At 41.4% G+C, this 17,732-nt stretch overlaps 1 protein-coding gene across 1 annotated transcript in view; it reads right to left on the reverse strand.

The window, feature by feature from the left end:
* The window catches only part of LOC118411135 (P-selectin-like), a 12,892-nt gene extending 22 nt beyond the window's left edge, over window positions 1-12,870 (reverse strand). Inside the window, exons 1-11 of the mRNA XM_035813178.1 lie at window positions 12,867-12,870; window positions 12,333-12,515; window positions 11,077-11,256; window positions 10,655-10,834; window positions 8,621-8,818; window positions 5,932-6,081; window positions 5,472-5,597; window positions 4,544-4,659; window positions 4,011-4,221; window positions 3,281-3,430; window positions 932-1,114 (exon numbers count right to left, since the gene is read on the reverse strand). Coding sequence (XP_035669071.1) covers window positions 932-1,114; window positions 3,281-3,430; window positions 4,011-4,221; window positions 4,544-4,659; window positions 5,472-5,597; window positions 5,932-6,081; window positions 8,621-8,818; window positions 10,655-10,834; window positions 11,077-11,256; window positions 12,333-12,515; window positions 12,867-12,870 — 1,681 coding nt within the window. The remainder of the gene's footprint in view (window positions 1-931; window positions 1,115-3,280; window positions 3,431-4,010; window positions 4,222-4,543; window positions 4,660-5,471; window positions 5,598-5,931; window positions 6,082-8,620; window positions 8,819-10,654; window positions 10,835-11,076; window positions 11,257-12,332; window positions 12,516-12,866) is intronic.
* Between the last annotated feature and the right edge of the window lie 4,862 nt (window positions 12,871-17,732).

A 17,732-nucleotide genomic window follows, 5' to 3' on the forward strand; every position in this document is an offset into this window, starting at 1 on the left:
TGGAAAAGGTAGACATAGTCACATTCCTTTATTTACAGCAAAGCCAAAAAATTTGTCAATATTGTAGTTTAGATAAGACAGAAAACGAGTGCCATTCTATTGTTGACTGTTTACTATATATACGTCAATGAAATTTTCAACTGTGTACAAGATAATACTTAATATGCAATTACAAGACCATGTATCTCAACTTTCTTCTGTGCCTACATTCACAACTATAACAAGTATTGCTAACACTGGTACTTTATCGGCATCGGTTGTGGCACAAGAGCAAAACGTAATAGATGAACAGAGCAAGACTGCCACATCTTTAGATGATAAATGGCGTCTCTTAAAGGCGGAGAAATATTTTAGCAGATTTTAAGATCTATTAAATGCATCGGAAACATACATCTGGCCTTTACGTAAGATTTCAGCGTTTGTAAATGTAACATAATCAGTCGTGTTTCTTTACGTGAATTTTACATGTATTTTACGAACACGTATAGGTGGTGTATAGATCCGTAAAGAAGGAAAATACGTCAACATTACGCATGGTTTCAGCACACTTAAATACGTCTGTTTTTTATCTGAAATAAACTCCTTATTCCCTTGCGGATGTGGTACTCTTTTGCACATTTGTTGTGTAATAGATTAATAAGTGATGGATTTGCAGTGGAAAGTTTACAAAAGATTACGTAATATTGAATGTTAGGTATACTTCATTGACACCACCACTCCTGTAGTAATTCCTTTAAGTAAATTTCGTATATCTAATGATTTAAAAGTTAATTATTCTTGATAACTTTCATAAAAAGGTTATCATCATAAATAAAAGGGGTTAGTACATGTTCAGTCTTCTGTCGACGCCATTGCAAACTACGTTGAAAATCATGCGAGATAGTGAACGCGCTTCTATCTCCTATGGAGTTCGGGTGTTGGGGTGTTGTACGCTGGTGCCTTTGTAGACTCTGGTACACCGCTGGCCTCAGCTCCTGGTAATGGCCGCTAGGTTGGGACGGAAGCGGAGGTACGGGTAGGGGTGCCATGGGATAGGAGTAGACGTCACTTCCGGTTTCGGATCGCTGAGACACCGCCATGCCTGGTGTGCGGACGTCCTCGTAAACTGCCTCCGCTGCAATATTGGAGAATACAGTAGATTTTTGAGTCTTAATTGTCCAGCAACTGGATTTAGAAGTTCTTATAATATATTCATCAATAAGAAACAATACTACCTGTTAACTTTATATATCTATATGTTTTAAAAAGAATATGTCTACCAACTCACATCTCTTATCTCATTGTCTTGAATGGTAAGTAAAACAAGTATTCCTGAACCGCCTTTTTTAATTGGTTTAAGATAACAATTTTGGATATAAACAATATGTACTTAACGACGATAAAAAATTGACATTAAGGTTATAAGATACGCCAAAAGACACTGTCACTGACGAAAAACAATGGATGTTGCTTTAAATGTACATGTCTGACCGTTTCCAGAATCATATCCGTTTTCTTGATTAGCTGCTTATTGGTGTACATGTACTATACCTGTATCATGTTCTTGGTTCCTCGCTTTCCGGCAGCGCCGAATCAGTAGTGTAACAGCGCCCACTAGTAGCAGTCCACCGACAAGACTGCCGACTGCGGTACCTACCACGGCTGCGACAACAAAAAGGGGCATTTCTGTAAAAGCAAGCATTTGACTTAATGAGTACATGGACAAGATATCAATAAATTTCCTGTTTTCAATGTGATTATTAAACAACGGCACTCGAGGCATCACTGAACAGGGACCGTAGGCGTTATAAAATTCCTGACAGGTTTGACCAATTGTTGACGTCACATATCCACAAGATCACGTGCTGAGAAAGATCACGTGCCTGTAACTTCCACGAATTTACGTTCTGAAGTGATTGGTCATCAGTAGTGGTCGTTAAAAATTTGATCCATGTAAACCTTCAAATCTGTATTGGAAGAAAGTTTAGCATTGTACTATGATTACTTCCGACACAGATAAACTTTCTTCATAACGCCGGAAATAGTTTACGCTTTAAACAAAGGTAATCTTTATTGACAGAACTAAATCACAGCTATACAGTGCTGAAGAAACATCAGCACTGGTTTTCCAGTGCTGAACGGCCTTGTTCCAGTGATGAAGCTCCCTCAGCACTGTAATTCCAGTGCTGAACCCAATGCGAGCACTGGTTTTCCAGTGCTGAACTGCCGTCAGCACTCGGGTAGAAGTGCTGAACTCGCGGCGGAGAGGCGGCGAGGCTGTTCAAAGGTCATTCAGCACTGGTTACCCAGTGCTGAAACTGCCGTCAGCACTGGAACCGAGTGCTGATATACAAAAGTAACGGGTTCAGCACTGGATTTACCAGTGCTCTGGAACTTTTCAGCACTGGAAGACCAGTGCTGTAAAACCTTCAGCTCTGGGCTTCCAGTGCTGACGTTTAGAAAGCACTGGAACGTTCCAGTGCTGAACGTAATATTCATGTAGCATGCGTCCGTACGGCTGTCTGAGTTATTTCCTTTAGACTTAGATATACCTGTGCATGACTTTGTGATTTTATTGAATTCTGTGATAGATATAGCCCTTTCTAGAATCATTTCGGTGGCCCTGAAAAGGGCCGGGGTAATTGTAGACAGCAGATCAATCTTCGTTGTTATTCATGTTTATGGCTCGAGCTGCGGTAGAAGGTATATCAAAAGGTTGTTTTGAGAAGTTAGTAACGTGATTGAAGACGTTTTAGACAGGTTAATTTCGTTAAAATTGCTATAAACGTCTTCAGCACTGGAAATCCAGTGCTGAGACTACAATCAGCACTGGATTTCCAGTGCTGACAGGAGGCCTCCCAGTGCTGAAGCTGCCTCAGCACTAGATTTCCAGTGCTGACGCTGGCTCAGCACTGGACTTCCAGTGCTGACGACAACTTCAGCGCTGGTGTTCCAGTGCTGACAGAGGAGACCGTTACTTTCGTATATTTGCAGCTCACAGGCTATCAAATACATCTTTGCGACGGTAAATGTCCATTCCATGCCTTGAAATATAAATATCATGGGTAGAAACGCTCAAAATTATGCCTCCTCCCGGCCGCCGTTTTTGCATAAGGATCGTGCAAATCTCATAACTAAAGGTTCGTGTGAATCACATAGTGATTCGTGCGAATTTCATAATATTCGTGCGTTTTCGCATAGTGATTCGTGTGTATCACATAATATTCGTACGGATTTCATATGGTTCGTGCAAATGCTTAGGCCCCCCTGTTCCCAGATATATAACTATGAGTCCACTTACTGTTGCAGTTGCGCCCGGGTAGGCCATCGGGAGAGTCGTCTATATGAGTCGTGGGGCACCGGCAGGTGAAGCCGCCCGTGTCGGTGTTGGTGCAGTAGTCCCGACTGTAGCAGGCGTCCTGTGTGTTGGAGTCGCCGCAGTAATCGTAAGCTGTAAGGTAGAGATTTCACAAACAGAACGTTTTGTGATTCGTATCAAAGTTCGCCTGTGACGATAATCAACGCTGTAAGAAATTTACACGATATATCCGAACACAAAGTGAAGACGGGGGCCGATACCGACTGCCGGACCCCTTTGACCCGTTGCTGACGTCACAATTCCGCTCAGGTCAAATGACGTAGGTTTTCAGGTCAAAACATCTCGAGAAGGGTCAGACGACTTGTTCAAAGCATATTTACTTTATGTATGGATATAACATGTCAATTTCTAACAACGTTATTAGATAGTGTTCAGCTGTTTTTTGAATCAATTCAAACTTTTTTATTCGCATGGAGCCTGTAACGTCAACCAAATTTACACGAGGTCTAGGCTTTTGCTTTCAGAGTGATGTTATTCGAAATATTTATCAATGACTATGTTTACTTTTTACTGTATACATATTAGATCTCCCACCAGAAAGAGTCACAGACGAGTTTTGTCCAACGATTTTAAACCTATAGTTTGTAGAAAAAATGATCACTTTTAACTCAATTCACACAGATTCTAGAAAAACTAGTAAAATTTGAATTACGTTTCGCTGTGACTTGTAAAAAGTTTGAATTCGGATCAGAGGTGATTCGTCTGTTTAGACCCTCCTGCACCTGCGCACTAGACAGCGGCTTTCCCGCCAGCATGACGTCATTATTGGCAATGAGGCTCCCGCTCCGGAAGTTGTTGAATGGCGTGGCAACTTTGTCAACATCTGGGACATTGTCCACCCAATCGTCTACTAGATCATCAAACTGCATGAAAGGCAAATAGAATTCCTTTTAATGCTACATACAATAACTGAACGAGAGATATCCACCACTCCAATATGTTGACTGTTGATCTGAACATCTTCAGACCAAAAGATACAAAAACTGTTGCAGCAGTTATAGTTAAATAGTAGCAATTTCATGTAGATGTTACAATTATCAAGAAATAGTATCATCTAATATTGCACAGTGTCAGTTTTGTCTCGCCGATAGTCGTCCTTCATAGCTACACATGCACAAGACTGATCATAAAACCCTTTGATTAATTGTTGTTGATATAGCGAACGAGAGCTATTTTTGAACGTACCTCATTCATATGCCGCCGTCTCTCTGCATGGAAGCCGTTACTGTTTCCATCGTGTTGGTCGGGATTGTAATCAAAGTTATCTGTATAGGTGACGTCGATATTATGCCTGCTGGTTGCTATCAAATGTAATAGAAAAAAGACCGAACGTTAACATCTTGCAAATGAAATCTAAAAAAAAATTCTGGCTATGATGAAATTTCAAAGAAGGAAGAAATATCTCACTTAATTTGAGACTGAAATTCGTATCAATGCTTTAGTTAATAGGGCCTTCACACGGAAATCGAATTAGCAGGAATCAAGCCGAACCAGCCGGAATGAAGTATTTGCAAACTTCGTGTCACATTCGGGGCCATTCGGGTAGGAATTCCAAATGGGCCTTAAATCCCCTTCACACGAGAAGGAATGAGCCGGAATGCCGTCAGAATGACAATTCTTTTCTTTTTCTGTGAATTCGTAGTGCATTCTAGACATTCTTACGGCATTCGAAATATTCTTCCGGCCACATTCTGGCAGGATTCGAGGTGGCTTGCCGTTTCGGTTCTCCATCGAATGAGATAAGAATGTTTCGAATAATGTTAGAATGCCGTAGAATGCGGTCAGACTGCAGTCAGAATAGTTAGAATACACTAAGAATCCACTACGAATGCCATTCGATATTTCTCCACTTAACATGTCAAAAACTTTCGAGCCAGCCGAACGGGGAAGAATATCTCGAATGCAGTAAGAATGTTTAGAATACAGTACGAATTGCGAGGAATTGCCACGAATAGAAAAAAAACATTCATTCGGACGGCATTCCGGCTCATTCGTGCTCTCGTGTGAAGGGGGCTTTAAGGTGGACTCTCTCTGCACTTTGGGCACCGTTGCGGCACTGCGGGGTTCGTAGATGACTCAAGTAGTGGTGATACCTTTATAGGACGTTACGTACCTGTACAGTTGTCGTCATCTCCCCACCGTATGTAAATGGGAAGACAGACACAGTCAAAACTGCCCGGCCGGTTCTTGCAGTGCTCATTCGGACCCGTGCACGGGGAGGTGGAACATTCGTCAACATCTAATGAATAAAGGAACAGAACAAAATAATCAGATGTACATCTCCACGTTAAATGCGTGATAGACACCAGTCCCTTAGACGAAAAGCGCTCTCTGGCAGAACATATGCAAATTCTGAATGGTAGAAACACACACATACATACACACACGTGTGCGCTCTCACACACACGCAACCACAAACAATACTTGAGGTTTAACAATGAAACACAACGTCCTTGAATTATTTTAAAAGCAAACATATCACGATGGGGTTTGAAAATCGTTGTATGATCGATCAAGAATTTAGAAGAAAAAACGTGCCGAATCGAATCGATTGCAGTATCTTTAAAACTCACCACTACACGTGAAGCCGTCCCCTTTGAAGCCTGTGTTACAGACACACCGCGCTGTGCCGTTGGTGAGAACGCAGGACGCCAGGACTCCGCAGATCGGAGAGCAAACTGTTGGGGGAGACACGGACGCCGGCGATGTCGAAACCTGTGGAACTGTAGGCGTCCCAAGATTAGCAGAAGGCGTCACATCGATAGTTGCCGATGTAGTTGGTGCAATGGATGCTACAGGAGTTTGAATGCATGGGTCACACTAAATACTTTTCTTGATACTATTAATGTTGAATGTTAAAGATACTGACCTTGTATTTATCAAATATTGACATAACCAGATGCAGTTAACAAAAAGGGACGCCGCTTATGGTACCGTCCGAACGTTCGAACACGCGTTCGGATTCCCCCGAAAACAGCCCGGGGGCGCTCATACTTCAAGGAAACAGCAAAGTAAAGCAAAAAATCGACTTTTCTAGCCCAAAATGATTGTATGGCAGTTGACTGATGCCTTATAAGGCTAACTGCTTGCGAATTTCGCATTGTTACAACTGCGATTTGGCAGATACAGACATAAAACATTCATGTTTTACCATCGGTTAACGTTACGTACAGTGAAACATACTTTGACGCAGTTCTTGTAGGGTAAGTAGTGTTTCATCGGCTGCTGCCCACATCAGGATACCGGTTGTATGACGAGTTTTGGGCAGATTTACGTTCATCAAGCCTTAGACCTTCGGAAATCAAGCGGGCCTTCTTGCAATATCTTTGATTTCGGTTGCTGTGTTGATATTTGTACAAAAAATGCCCCCAAATTATCAAAAAACTATGTTTTTGACCCAAAATAAAGCCTTACCGATATTTAGCGGCAAAAGGCCCGGGCACATTAGATATCACAGAGATGTAATCTGCTACTCCAGAAAATATGACTCTGTTAGACAGTCATTTCATAGTGGGCACAGACCCATTTTAATAGCATCACTATTTTTTTTACCAAAAAATCATTTTTTAACCCAAAATATTCAGAATCCAGATTTTTTGTCATCAAATTTTGAATATTGGTGAATTACGTCAACAAGCCAAATTTTGCTGAAAACTGATAGTTACTTCGAAAGTTACGGCCATATAACTGCTAGACTGGAGAATCTGCGGCTGTCACAGGCCTTAAACTGCCTGAGAGTGACTTTCGTGAGGTCTTCTACATCTATACATAAATAATGCACAAGTGGTCAGAAAAGGAGTAACAAACAGATGTATGCATATTATAGACCCTATACTTATCTGTTTGACAAGTATCCTTCATACCCAGCCAAACATGCGCATTGGAAGTCATCGTCCCTGTCAGTGCAAGTTCCTCTATTTTTACACGGATTGGGAAGATTTCAATTTCTATAACAAGGTGTTTTATTATCGTAAAAGCGGAATAAATTCAGATGAGTATTGGACAACCTAGCAATACTATTATTTATCAATACTACATTTAAACAATAAACAATATGATTCAATGCCAAAACGTAACAGTTCAACAAGTCTAACATTAACATTTAGAAATTCAGTACTTGTATATCTGCCAAACACTTCTTACGTGCGCATGTTGGGACAGTGTTGCTCCATGTTCCGTCAGCTTGGCACGTCACTTAACCCTATTCAGACCGGGGGGGGGCTTTTGAGGCCCGCGCCTACTTTGATGTCCTATAACGCCAGAACGGCTTACGCTAGAGCTACCAAATTTGGTGAGTTTTCCTAAAATATTGTTGGCAACAATTTTAAAAAGTTTGACAAATTTTCCATTTTTTCGTGTTGCCATGGCAACCGTTTGGTGACAGGCAGTTTTGCCCAAAATCACTATTTTTGGTTATAACAATGTATTTTTCACATTTATTTGCTATATTACTGCTATTTTGTTACATAAATAAAATGTTATATTATTTAGCATATCTTTCATAATTATATATGCATAAATTATGCTAATTTGATGACGTCATCAGCCCAAAATCCAAGATGGCGGACCGTATGGCCAGATCAAGAATAATAAGCTAATTATCCCTTAAAATATGTAACTACCTGGTATTTTTTCATCAAAAACCATCTAAATGAATGAATCTAGTCTATTTACATTGCCATTTGTGGTTATTTGTTGCAAAAAAAGTAGTTTTAAAAATTCAAGGTGGTCGATATAATATGGCGGAGCCCAACTCGTATCTTAGATGTGCATGACGTCATTTTATGACGTCATTTTGACGTCATTGATGTTGCTATTGGCAACGCAAGTCGTAATAAACATTATTATTCTGTTATCTGCACTTGTTGTTACATTTTTGTAGCATAACTTGAAGTTTTGTGAGAATACCCTTTTTTCATGGGTCCGGCCAATATAATCAAATTGATGACGTCATAATTACGTCATCTTACGTCAGCGTAACATCAAACGTCAAATACACGTCAGATATTATGTCGACATTATGTCCTAAAGATTTGGTGGCCCTACGGCACGTCGTTCAAGAGTTATAGGACTTTAAAGTGGAGGGCCTCAAAAGCCCCCCCCCGGTCCAGGGATGACCAAAAAAGCCCGGTCTGAATAGGGTTAAAGTCCGGACCTGAACCTGAACTGCTGGACCTGATTCCGGACCTGAACCTGAATATGAGTTTAGGTACGCACCACTAGTACGGTCTAATGGTGGTATGAGACTTTCAGAAAACTTACGTGTGCATGTTGGGACAGCACTACTCCATGTTCCGTCAGCTCGGCACCTACTGGTAGAACTGCCACTGAGTTGGTATCCCGTGTTACAGGTGAACGTGACCTCCTGCTGGGAGACGTACGGTCCGGCAGATGGATTCAGCGCTCCGTTAGTTGGGGCCGTCAACGCCTGGCATTGTATGCCTGAACCTGTACCAGAACCTGTAGAACCCATGAACATATTGAGAGGACTTATGTAAAGATACTCTATTGTGAAATAGTTCGCATTCGCTCATTGCAAAGAATAGAACAAATATCGTAATTTAATTTCAAGATAACATATGAATATACTTTGTTACAGCTTTCATTGTTTTCATGATAATGCATTCTTTAAAATATCAAATCTGGTTTTCCTTTAATCAAGCAACTTTACAAGTCTTACCTATTACAAGAGTTCATATTGAAAATAAGACAAAACTATGAACTCTACCTACACAACCTACATTTCTGTAGGTTGTGTAGGTACTACATCCTTTTTAAAGATTCATCGAGGCAAACCATTGACCTCCAGCTACATTTGTAGACCTCGAGCAAGATCGACTGAGGCTGTTTGATTATTCAAATGAAAATGTGAGTAATTGGTTGGCTGGCTGTTCCAGGTTTATAAGTTACATACGTGTTGATAGCCATTCATAGATCAGCTTTAGATCTTTATTTATCTATTTATTGGATTTGCAGCTAATATTGGGTGCCATCATTATCATCATATCGTTCCGTGCCAGTACTGCAGCCAAGCCGCGGCCTTCTCGTAAGCTTCTAGTTGGTCCTGGTTGGAGGTGGTATGGCCTATTATGCCATACCTGTGACGCGAAAACGTTCGATACGGGTGTTCCGGACCGGATGATAACTTTCCGTACGGCCCGGGGTTATCACACGGGCTCCATTCGAATAAATCGAACATGTTTCGTGTGGGCCGAGTACGGCGCCATCGAAAGTTCGAATACCTGATTCGGACGTTGGAACATTACTGTTGCAACGCATTTTTTTTCGAGGGCAACCAATTTGTTCAACTTCTGGCGCATTCAAAATAGCATCAAAATAGTGGTTTTCTCAGGTGGGTATGACGTAAATAAAATACAACACGGTGTATTCCGCATCACCCTCGGTCTCAGCCCTCCCGCGGGTCGGATCACCCTCCGGCCTTCGGCCGTCGTGCGATCCGACCCGCGGTCGAGCTGATACCTCAGGTGATACGGAATACGCCGTGTTGTATTTTATATATACACAGGCCTTTGTAATGTGTCCCATAGTTTGGGTTGGGTGGCCACAACGACACTCAGCTGAGTTGGGTGCCAACACATATACATACATTTACAGTTCTCGTAGAATACACATTACTAACTTCAATGGTTGACGTATACTTCAAATGAAACAACAAGATTAAGCCTGAAGACAAACCGTCTTCAGTAGAACATAAGTTAAGCTTGATACGTAGGTTTGGAACTTGGGGGTCAGAGGTCTAGTCTACATACAGGTAACTATTATCAAGTAACAGATTAAAAGCTACAGTATAGATTGGTCTGAGTGGTGTAAGTGAATAACCGTTTTGTGGAGGAAATGTAGATTTCTAGGACAGAAAATACTTGTTTATTAATGCATAGTTGTCACGTCTTCTTCCTGCATTACTCCGAACCCAAAACATTGTATCAAAGGGATGTTTTAGTTGGATGATAAATTCCCTTTCATTAGTTCCACCTGATATGAAAAAAATGAGATTAAAGCTTGTGCATTACTGTTATCAAGATGCCTTAAATGTTCCACATTACAAGCGATTGTTGGACGTGTACGTTTCTTTGAGCTGAGTGCTGCGGTCAGGCCTTTGCCTCTAGCAGATATTGGGTAATTGCAGTTTGAAATTCAATAACTATCGTTTTATAATTGTATCCGTTAGGATAGGAATACGATAGAAAGCAACACCAGTGTTTCTATATTGGATTTCAATTTACCTGAATCCAATGGTACGGTCTAATAGTGGTATGAGACCTTCAGAAAACTTACTTGTGCATGTTGGGGCATTACCACTCCATGTTCCGTCAGCTTGACATGTCAAAGTAGAGACTCCGTTCAGTTGGTATCCGGTGTCACACGTGAACGTGATCATGTCCGTGTAGAAGTTCGATCCGGTAGCGGGTGTCCGCACTCCGTTAGCGGTGGCCGTCAACACGGGGCATTGTCTTCCTAAAATTGGTAAACAGTCTTAAGTTAAACAGAACCTTTAACGCTTCTAAGACCTGGACTCAAGTCAACATTTATGTAGTAGAACGTCTGAATAACTAATCATACTAGAAACAAAAAACAAAACAAAATTGAGGACCTTTGCTAGAATTAATCTTGCACGAAGCTTGTAACAAACGTCTAAGTTCATGGCAACATAACCGGCTAGGAATTGCTAGTATCACTTTTTGTGAAACTTTTCTTACGTCCGCATGTTGGGATAGTGTTGCTCCATGTTCCGTCAGCTCGGCAGGTCAAAGGGGAGACTCCGCTCAGTACGTATCCTGAGTTACAGGTGAACGTGATCGTGTTCGTGTAGAAGTTCGATCTGGTTGTGGGTGTCCGCATTCCGTTAGCTGGGGCCGTCAATGGCGGACACTCTCTGGCTGCAATGGGGGGCATTATTTTGATCAAAAACCTACTATATACTAATATAATGGTGTTTGGAGCAACATTTCGTTCAAATGGAAAGCAGCTTTAGTATCAGACATAAGACAGAATGCCCGTATGAACTTAGCATTTGACACTTTAAAAACACTAAGAAGACTAGTCAAAAGGTAGTAAGAACAGATGATAGAAGCCCAATAGCACACACAAATATGTTCGCCAGCAGAAAACGAGATGCTAGTGGCTTTTGTGGTAGCTATAAAGACATCCCATCAGCTTTTAAGTCCTTTGACTCCTACTCTTTAATGCCAAAAGAGAAAAGAAACTGTCATTTTCCCTTATTTTGCTGGATCATGTGGCGGTAATACATATTACCGAATTATAACTCGGACATGGAAACTTTAGCACTTTGTTTTGCGTACCATGGACATGATTGGCCATGATGCTGTTTCCCATATGCATGACCATGATAAATCAATGAGATACTGACAGAAATCTAACAAGCTTTCCAATTTTGAAATGATGCAGCGGAGTTGATAAATTAGCAACAATTGACCCATTGAACTAGTTAAACTGTAATATCCAACACACAATTTGGACTCACGTACCCAAATTTTCGACAGAACAGCACCAGTCTTTGTCAAGGAATGAACAATCCACTGCTGTCGTGACGTCACGTTATGCAAATAGAACACGTGACTCAGTAAGCAGTGGATCATAGGTTGCAGGACTCGAAGTCTATGGCGCCCACCGTCACAACAGCAGTGGGTTGTTCATTCCTTGACAAAGACTTGTCCTGTTCAGTCGAAAATTTGTAAAAAAGAATTTTTGTTGGATATTACAGTTTTACTAGTTCAATAATGACTTCTACCAACACAGATGATCTTTCAAGTTTAACTTAACAACTGACCCATTTTGTGGATAGATTTAGTTTTTTTTGTTACACAATGTTCTCTATCTTCATGTCTACCTTGTACCCCCTCCCCACAAGACCTGGAGGTCAAGGGAGTAGGTAGGTAGGTAATGTTGATGAGTAACGTGCATGTAGTTCGTGTTTAGTTACTGTCGACCTTACGTGTGCATGTTGGAACAGGGTTGCTCCATCTCTCGTCAGCTTGGCACGTCGTGGTAGCAGCGCCGATCAGAACGTATCCCGTGTTACAGGAGAAGGTGACCACCGTCTGGTTGGTGGCTACTCCGGTTGGACTCAGTGCGCCGTTGATTGGGTTGGGCAATGCTGGACATTGCAGCTGTCTGCCTGAAATTGCATATTGGCTTTGGTAAGACCCTTAATTTATTGCATAAAACGTTGTTAGCCGAGGGTATAACTTCTGAATGAAGTGGGGTTTTTTGACATATACGGTCTATGGATAAAACAATGTCTTGTTTTAGGTAAAGGTACTCTCATAGCATTCAAGGCCTTAGGGGCAGTGATTTAAATCTTGTCTGCTGTGTCTATGTCTACTGTCAGAGCTGTCTGTAGACGCCACGCATCAACTCATGATGCAAGCGAACGATTGATTGTGTCTATGACACATTTTTAGAGGCAAATTTCCAACCTTAAAGTTTGCTTCCACCACATTTTACCGCCAAAACCTAAGTCAAGTACCCATTTTTACACCTGGGGGGGGGGGGGAGGAAAGACATGTTAATTGTCTTTTCCGAGAGTACAAGATCATTGGCACGATACAATTTGAACCAAATTGACCTCTGGCTTACGGTTCAAACACCTTGAAGTTACACTTCACTACCTTTTATTTCACTTTTTTCGTAATCTTGCTAGGTTGAATAAATGGCCAGGTTTAGTATAAACTAGAATTTATGTGAAATAAAAATCCGACCATCACGAGACTACCTCCCCCCCCACGCCCAACATTTTGGGGAGGGCATGTCAGATCTGGTAGCAGTGATCAGTAAAAAGAATAAAGAAATTCGTCCACTGTGGCTTATTGTATTTGCAAATGTAAAAGGCACACATTCTAAAACTCACCACATGTATCGCCCGAGTATCCACTGGCACATCGGCAGCGGAAGGAAGTAACCGTAGGAAAACATTGTCCTCCATTTTCACACATGTTAGGGCTGCAGTGATCAACAACTGTAAAATGTTATGGAAAAAATTAGCAATTGACTTATTGCTATCTTGTTGGCTAATACTATAACAACATCATATGTAGGAGACACGCTATACCGTATTGAAGTTAAACAATAGAAAATGATATGATATGTAGCAAACAACAATGATAGGAAAACATCACTGGACAAGTCGATCATCTGCAACGATCAACCGCTAATGTATGGCGACCGAAGACAGTTCTTGCATGGATATTCAGTGTCCAGCACTAGACCTCCAATTAGCTCTGAAAAATCTCAAAGACTTCTGAGTGCGTCGAAGTGTTGGTTTTGTGAGATTTTCTAAAGGATGGTTCTTACTTTGATGTGGTTCTTTGGTTACCATTTTTATCCCTTCTTACGTACTACTAGGTACTGCTATGGAGACGTGCCTCAATAAGTTCACTGAACAATAATTCTAAAGGTTTTCATTTTTACAATGGAAACCAATTGCAATAGCAACGCAACTCGCGATAGTAGTAAAACTTGTAACAGGTCGTTTTGATTGCCACATTGCCAGTTTGCCAACGTCATTTCGACACAAAGTGAGTCGTTTCGTAACAAGGCATGAGTCGTTTCGCAACAAAACACAAGAAGTCGTTTCGCCACATTTAAATCTCATTTCTCTAGATGTCCCAATTTCAACGTGTGCATTATCCTACCTCTGCAAATGGGAGTATTGGTATTACTCCAGGTTCCGATCGTGCCGGTTCTCTGGCATGTGATGGAGCTTGTACCGACCAGTGTGTGACCGTCAGAACAGCTGTAATCCACGCTTCCACCCTCGTATAACGTGCCTTGCCAGGTACCAGATGCTGGTGCATGTGGTTCTCCACAGTAAACACCTAGGATGACAAATTACCAATGCTTATCAATTAGCTGAAGTGTTCATGCACTGACGTTTAAATAGTTACAACCTCCCTACACCAAAAAGTCAGTGACAACGTCCCTGCAAAAACATGAAAATGTGTTGTAGTACTAGTATATAGTACATAATGGGTTATAGTATATAATGCATGTGCCTAAATTATTGAGTAGCTTAGTGTTAAAGTGTGAAGAAATAGCTTACTCTATATTCTACAATGACTGTTTTTTGTGTGTATTTTTGTTATCTAGTGATGCATAGGTGAATAAGGCGTAAGGGTAAAATAATGTTGAATATTGTAAAAGAATTACATAATTCCTTAAAGGGGCATTCCACTCCACACGTGAGTGTTATTTTCCGATAGGTATTAATTTTAGGAAGTGATAACTGCATGCTACTTCACATTATACGATAAAGTACCCATTTGCCCCACATGCCTCAAAAGCATCCAGTCTTCTACTAAACTCCCCAAGTACCCTCTAATTGAATTAATCCTAGGGCTGAATACAATGCAAAACTTTTAGGTAAGGTTACAAAACTAATTTCAGGTTCGCTAAGAAATCTCGTCTTGTTCTTGTATTCTTTGCTATCTTATGAGCAATTTGCCTTCTCGGTTTGCTTAGCGTACCTCATTTATTCCGAAAAAAGGTATGATCAACAAAGTGTCTATGCGTATAGGGAATGCATGGGTAGGGTCTGCATGCGTTTAGTGAGTGTCATTATTGTTTTATAAAACACACATCACGTAATCCATCCCAAGGTGAATTTCACAGAATTCGGCTGATTATGTATTCATTGACACATTATCTATTGGAAAACAAGACTCCCTTCTGAAGTGGAATGCCCCTTTAATGTAAATCTTATGGTGGTAGTAATTACAAAAATGTACTTGGGTATAGCAATAGTAATAAGTAACTAGCTTAAACAGTTTACAATGGTCTGTAATTAATGATTATAAGATATCATAAGATGCATATGAAGAAATCATAACAAAAAAACTACCTGAGTGCCCCAGTGTACATGTTTATACGACGTAGACAATTTGCGAATACTTACCTCTGCAAAACCATCCCTTCAACGATCTAATAGCCCGGGTACGAGACGCTTGATCCGTAACTTGGAAAACCTTTCCGTCATTTTCGGCTATTTGCTGCAGCGTGGCCCTGTCTATTCTATCTCCTATGCCGACGGCAAATACCGTTATGCCCTGGTGTCTGGAAGCAGTGGAGGCGTAAGTGATGGGGTCAATGGACACGCCATCTGTGACGACTATCATCGCATCGGGGCGGTTTTCACGGTTCCCATTATCAATATCAGTTGAAAAGGAGATCTGCGACAAGAAATAAGATTTGTCATTTGTCAGACATGGCATAAACATCAATATTACTTTGATGTACCTTTCATTAGACTTAGGCTTAGGTCCCAATTGCAAAAAGGGGCCCTGTCGGGCAGTTCGCCGGCTGGTTTCTGACACTTTTGGGCGTGACCCCTGCGAGGACCCGTGGGATACCTTGTGGCCTTAAAATGAAACCGGGACACGGTAACAAAAAGATGCAGAGACTTAGCCGTAGGAAACATCGAGAAGTACCCCCAGTTTCCAGCAGTCCACCCAGACGCATTGGTTTCGGAGTCCGGCAGGGGGTACATCCCTGACGACCTCAGCCTAAAGCCCCGGTCACAAAGCGCGTACGATTCCTTGCGATGCGCGGCCGCGGTATAAGCGTAGTGCGTAGTAAGTCGGGGGAGAATCGGAAGCAATAGTTTAAATATATAAAGTCGATTTCACAAAGCGCGTAGTGCATCGTACGATGAGGTCATAAGAGCGTACCTGCGTCAATCGCAGTAAATCATAGTAAATCGGGGAGCATTCTATGACGAAAAAAAGAGCTGAAATGGATTTTGAACATGTTCAAAATTTCGATATCGTCGTAAGATTTCATTTGCCCCCATAGCAGACTTCATTACGGCAATTTTTGTCTACTGGTAAGGTTATAGATTTATGAATCTTTAGCGTGTTGTAATGCTTTCAGTTTTCCCTGATATTGTCGATATTAACTAAAAGGGAAAATATATCAATCGCAACTGCCACAGTCGCAACCAGAGAACAGCGCGCCACGCACAGGTGATGCAGACAATTGTTTGATCGCTTCGTGCACGTGAGTTTAAATTAGATCAATTCTCAGCTCTCGTCGGTCTTGGGTCACTTTACCATAGTCGTAATAACCATGGGGACAACTCGAACATAAAGGCAGGCTCTATGAGTCAGAAATATATATGATATAATGCTTATGATATGATTTTTGTATGATGGCACCTTTTTGTTGATAGCATATCATGATACGATCTTCGAAAGAGCCTGACACGTAGAGTCGGCAAGCAGGCCGAGATAACCATACCAGTACTCGCGCTTGATTTGAACTTTTGCTTGTAATACTCTTGCTGTCATGGTCTTTTTTAATGTATTTTTACAGTTAAAGATATTATAGGAAGGTATTCAACAGCTATGTCCACATTTTCTTGGTTAAAGAAGCACAAAAGCTGTCAGACGGCTATACAGAAGAGACACAAGTGAAAAATCGTGCGACGCTGGAAAAATCTTGAACATCATCCGATGCGTTGCGATGGCTGATTTTGCTTACGATTTTGCTGCGATTTACTGCGCTCATCGTACGATATGCGGAATATGCCATCGCAAGAAATCCTATGCGCTTTGTGACCGGGGCTTAACAGAGCAATTTATCAACCATTTTAAGCATATCAAAATGCTATTCGAACCAGTCGTGCATAGTGGATTGCTCTTCCCGTGTAGGTGCCTCCACTGAGATATTCGATGCTGTCCACAGCATTGAGGATAGCAGCCTTGGTTTGGTGCTGGTTCAGATTAAAATTCGTGTTCTGGGTGTCATCGTACTGCACCAGCCCTATTCGGGTGACACCGTCGCTGTCTATCAGCTCGTCGATGGTCAGTCTGGTGAAGCTCTTGACCTCCTCGAATGTCTGCCTTTCGTTGCCTAGATCAGCGCTGTCCAGGAGGAAGACGATGTCCCAGCCTTGCAGGTCCAGACGATCACATGGAAGTGCTACCACCGAAAAGGTCACAGAAGCGTCGATGAAGGTTAAAGTGCACTCTCACTACACTTGCGTCAAGCTTACGTCACCGCGGGCTTCGAAAGATACTCTACGAATTTCAGAGATAAATAACTAATCATCTTACTCGTGTTTTTTCGTCTTCTAAGTCATACTTTAGCGTATTCCGCAATATTTAGATTATAAAGAAATCAGAACAAAACAAAACAAAAACAGTGACGCAGTGAACGAACCCCGCAAGCTTGACGCAAGTGCAGTAAGATACCACCTTTCGATACACCAAAAAGTAGTCACTTAGTTCTAAATTGATATACGGTGAATGTTAGCTCTTGCCTCTAACTTAAACAACAGGAACTAATTGACTCATTCGCATCAATTTCGTCTTGACTTCGGAAAGCAGAAGATAGAGAC

This window comes from Branchiostoma floridae, chromosome 3, assembly GCF_000003815.2.
Source record: "Branchiostoma floridae strain S238N-H82 chromosome 3, Bfl_VNyyK, whole genome shotgun sequence".
In the NCBI taxonomy this organism is placed as follows: domain Eukaryota; kingdom Metazoa; phylum Chordata; class Leptocardii; order Amphioxiformes; family Branchiostomatidae; genus Branchiostoma; species Branchiostoma floridae.